This window comes from Etheostoma spectabile, chromosome 2, assembly GCF_008692095.1.
Source record: "Etheostoma spectabile isolate EspeVRDwgs_2016 chromosome 2, UIUC_Espe_1.0, whole genome shotgun sequence".
NCBI classification, from domain to species: domain Eukaryota; kingdom Metazoa; phylum Chordata; class Actinopteri; order Perciformes; family Percidae; genus Etheostoma; species Etheostoma spectabile.
In genome coordinates, this window is record NC_045734.1 from 13337277 (window position 1) to 13339806 (window position 2530).

The window sequence follows — 2530 nt, forward strand, 5'->3', positions numbered from 1 at the left end:
TATATATATATATATATATACAGAAACACACTTTCATATCATGTATATCCTGTGGCTGCAGTGAGACAGGCAGACAGGACTGGCTCATGCACATCAGCGCAGAGCAGCATAAATCTCGCCTGTTTTAAAGTCCCACACATACACACGCTCCCACACATGAAAACATACCAAATACAATTTGTTTCTCTTGAATGGTCCTGAATGAGGACACAATGGGAGAATGTTACTACTGATTTTCAACAGAATTCCTCCTGCAGAAGCGTTTTATCCACACTCCAGCAAACCTGAGAAGGTTTTTCCCCCTCTTTTTAAAAATATTAAATTCCTACAGAAATTAGGGTTTATTTGCACATGGGTGTCTACAAAAACATCTGTGGAGGAGCACATCTAAGTATATGTGTATGTATGCATGTATGTATGTTTGGGTTTGTGTGTGTTTACTCATGCAAGCGTGTGTGTTGAAACAATAGTTGTCTTGAGAGGCGGGCTGCATGGCTGACTCTGCTTTAGTTTCCCTAAAAGGAGGAACGTGGGAAAAGAGGAATAAGTGCCATTCATCTTCTCAATGGCTCATTCACTACCTCGCTTTCTCTCTTTCACTACAGGTCTTTGTTCCCTTAAATGGCCTCTTTACTTCTGGCTAAACCTCTTTTTGAGATAAATACCCTCTCGCTGTACCCCAACATATGCACTTAGGGCGGACACAACTCGCACATAACACACACGCACATGCATGAGCTTTCCCAAATACCCTCTTGGTGCACCCGTATCTGAGCTAAAATCCCCCGAAATACACTCCGGGTAAAATCTTTTGCTAAGGTGTCTGCAGACAAACACAGCAATAAGTAAACATACCATATTATCACCACTGCACTGCAATCAACAAGTGTTTTTGGAAGTTTGAAAAATGGAATCAACACCCCTGACCCGACAAGAATTCCCCCCCTCCAATCCATTCTTTCTCACTCGCAGATTATCACACACACATCACCCTCAATACCTTCACATCCTTGGCGTTCATGCGTGTCCCTTCCTTGCCCACAAAGATGTCGTCAATATCCACCAGTATGTGCCGGTCGAGACCCAAAGTAAGCTTCCTGTCTGTGAGGTAGGAGATGGCATCCACCAGAATGAGTCTATGGAGCCAGTAGCCCAGTCCCTGGCCAAATAGTACCCTCCTTACCCCGTCATAGAGTCCCATGTCCTGCACCACAGTGGCTTGGAGGCCTGAACTAAAGCCAGGCCCTGGATTATCACCACTACCTGCCCCTGCTCCCTCCTTGGCCCGTGCATGCAGCACAGCCTGGTAGGTGGAGTGATTGAAGGAGAAGGAGGTCCAGTCCTCCCCAGGTAAAGCCCCTCGATCTGTGCCAGGCTTGGTCAGGTGAAGGAGAGGCGAGCTAGACACCACGCAGCAGTCCCAAAGTGCCTGGTTGGTCCTTAGTACAAGCGGGAGGCCACGGAGTTTGAGGAGAGTTGGGGAGCTCTCAGTGGAGCGGTAGAAACCTATGATGCCCACTCTGTACTCAGTACAGTATTGATGCAACAGCTGTCTGTTCCATGTGTCAGCATGTGCATACTTCAAAAGATTTTCGTAAATGATGAGTGAATATCGGCCACGGCCTTTCTCGGTCAGCGGAGGAAGGTCACCCTTCCCTGAGGCAATTTCCATGCGAAACTGAAAGTGTGCTGACTCCAATATAGCCACAATGTCCTGACCCAGCTGGGAGTACTGGGACTCTACCAGCACCAGCACTACCTGGTCAGTGTGGACAAGTGTGTGAGGTGGGTTAGGGGGGTACGGGTATGGAAGTTGATGGTATGGGGAGAGTGGCTGGGAGCAAGCGGGCTCGGGGGATTGTCCAAGTGGCATCGAAGGGGAGGAGTTTGTAAACAGAAAGTAGGCAGAGAGGAGGAGGGAGAGGAGACAGCAGGAGGCCAGCAGGAGCAGGAGCCTACGTAAGTGGCGACGGAATCGCACAGCCACCGTCATTGCGAATGGGGAGGTGTTGTGTGTCCAAGGAGATATCTTTTTTAGTTTGCTGGATCCTAGAGAATGTCTGCACAAGTTTAGGGATTTCAGAAGCCCAAAAGAGTGTCTATGTGTGCGAGAAAGGAGCAAAGCCACTCAGGGGTGTGTCATGTCACCATGGCAGGTGGAAAAGGGAGTGCCGGATGTTGGGGAAGAAAGGTCTTCTTTGAGGAAATGCAGTCAAGGTACTCCCCTTCCAGTCCTCACAGAGGAATCACATGCAGAGACAGAGGGAGTGATGATTAATGCCTGCAGAGAAAGGGGACAAGGAGAAAAGAAGAAAGAGTGAATTTGTTGGGGAAGGTTGAATAGTATGCATTAGTTCTCTGCGAACATGCTTGCGGGTGTGCACGTACCTAGGTTGTGCCACCCTGGGGAATGTGAGGGCACAGCTGGTAACTACAGAGCTGATTGAAAACAACTTGCATCCTTAGGGCTTATCCAACCTCTGGCACACACACACACACACACACACACACACACACACACACACACACA

General features: G+C 48.6%; 1 protein-coding gene across 6 annotated transcripts in view; it reads right to left on the minus strand.

Annotated features, from left to right (window-relative positions):
- Window positions 1-2530, minus strand: part of ndst3 (N-deacetylase/N-sulfotransferase (heparan glucosaminyl) 3) — a 41917-nt gene that overhangs the window by 37301 nt on the left and 2086 nt on the right. For 4 of the 6 annotated variants that reach the window (XM_032531383.1, XM_032531375.1, XM_032531406.1 and 1 more), the window contains exons 2-3: window positions 2389-2480; window positions 1001-2281 (exon numbers count right to left, since the gene is read on the minus strand). In XM_032531383.1, the coding sequence (XP_032387274.1) occupies window positions 1001-1993 (993 nt within the window). In that variant the 5' untranslated portion in view covers window positions 1994-2281; window positions 2389-2480. The remainder of the gene's footprint in view (window positions 1-1000; window positions 2282-2388; window positions 2481-2530) is intronic. The other 2 variants (XM_032531390.1, XM_032531398.1) reach the window with 1 other exon arrangement.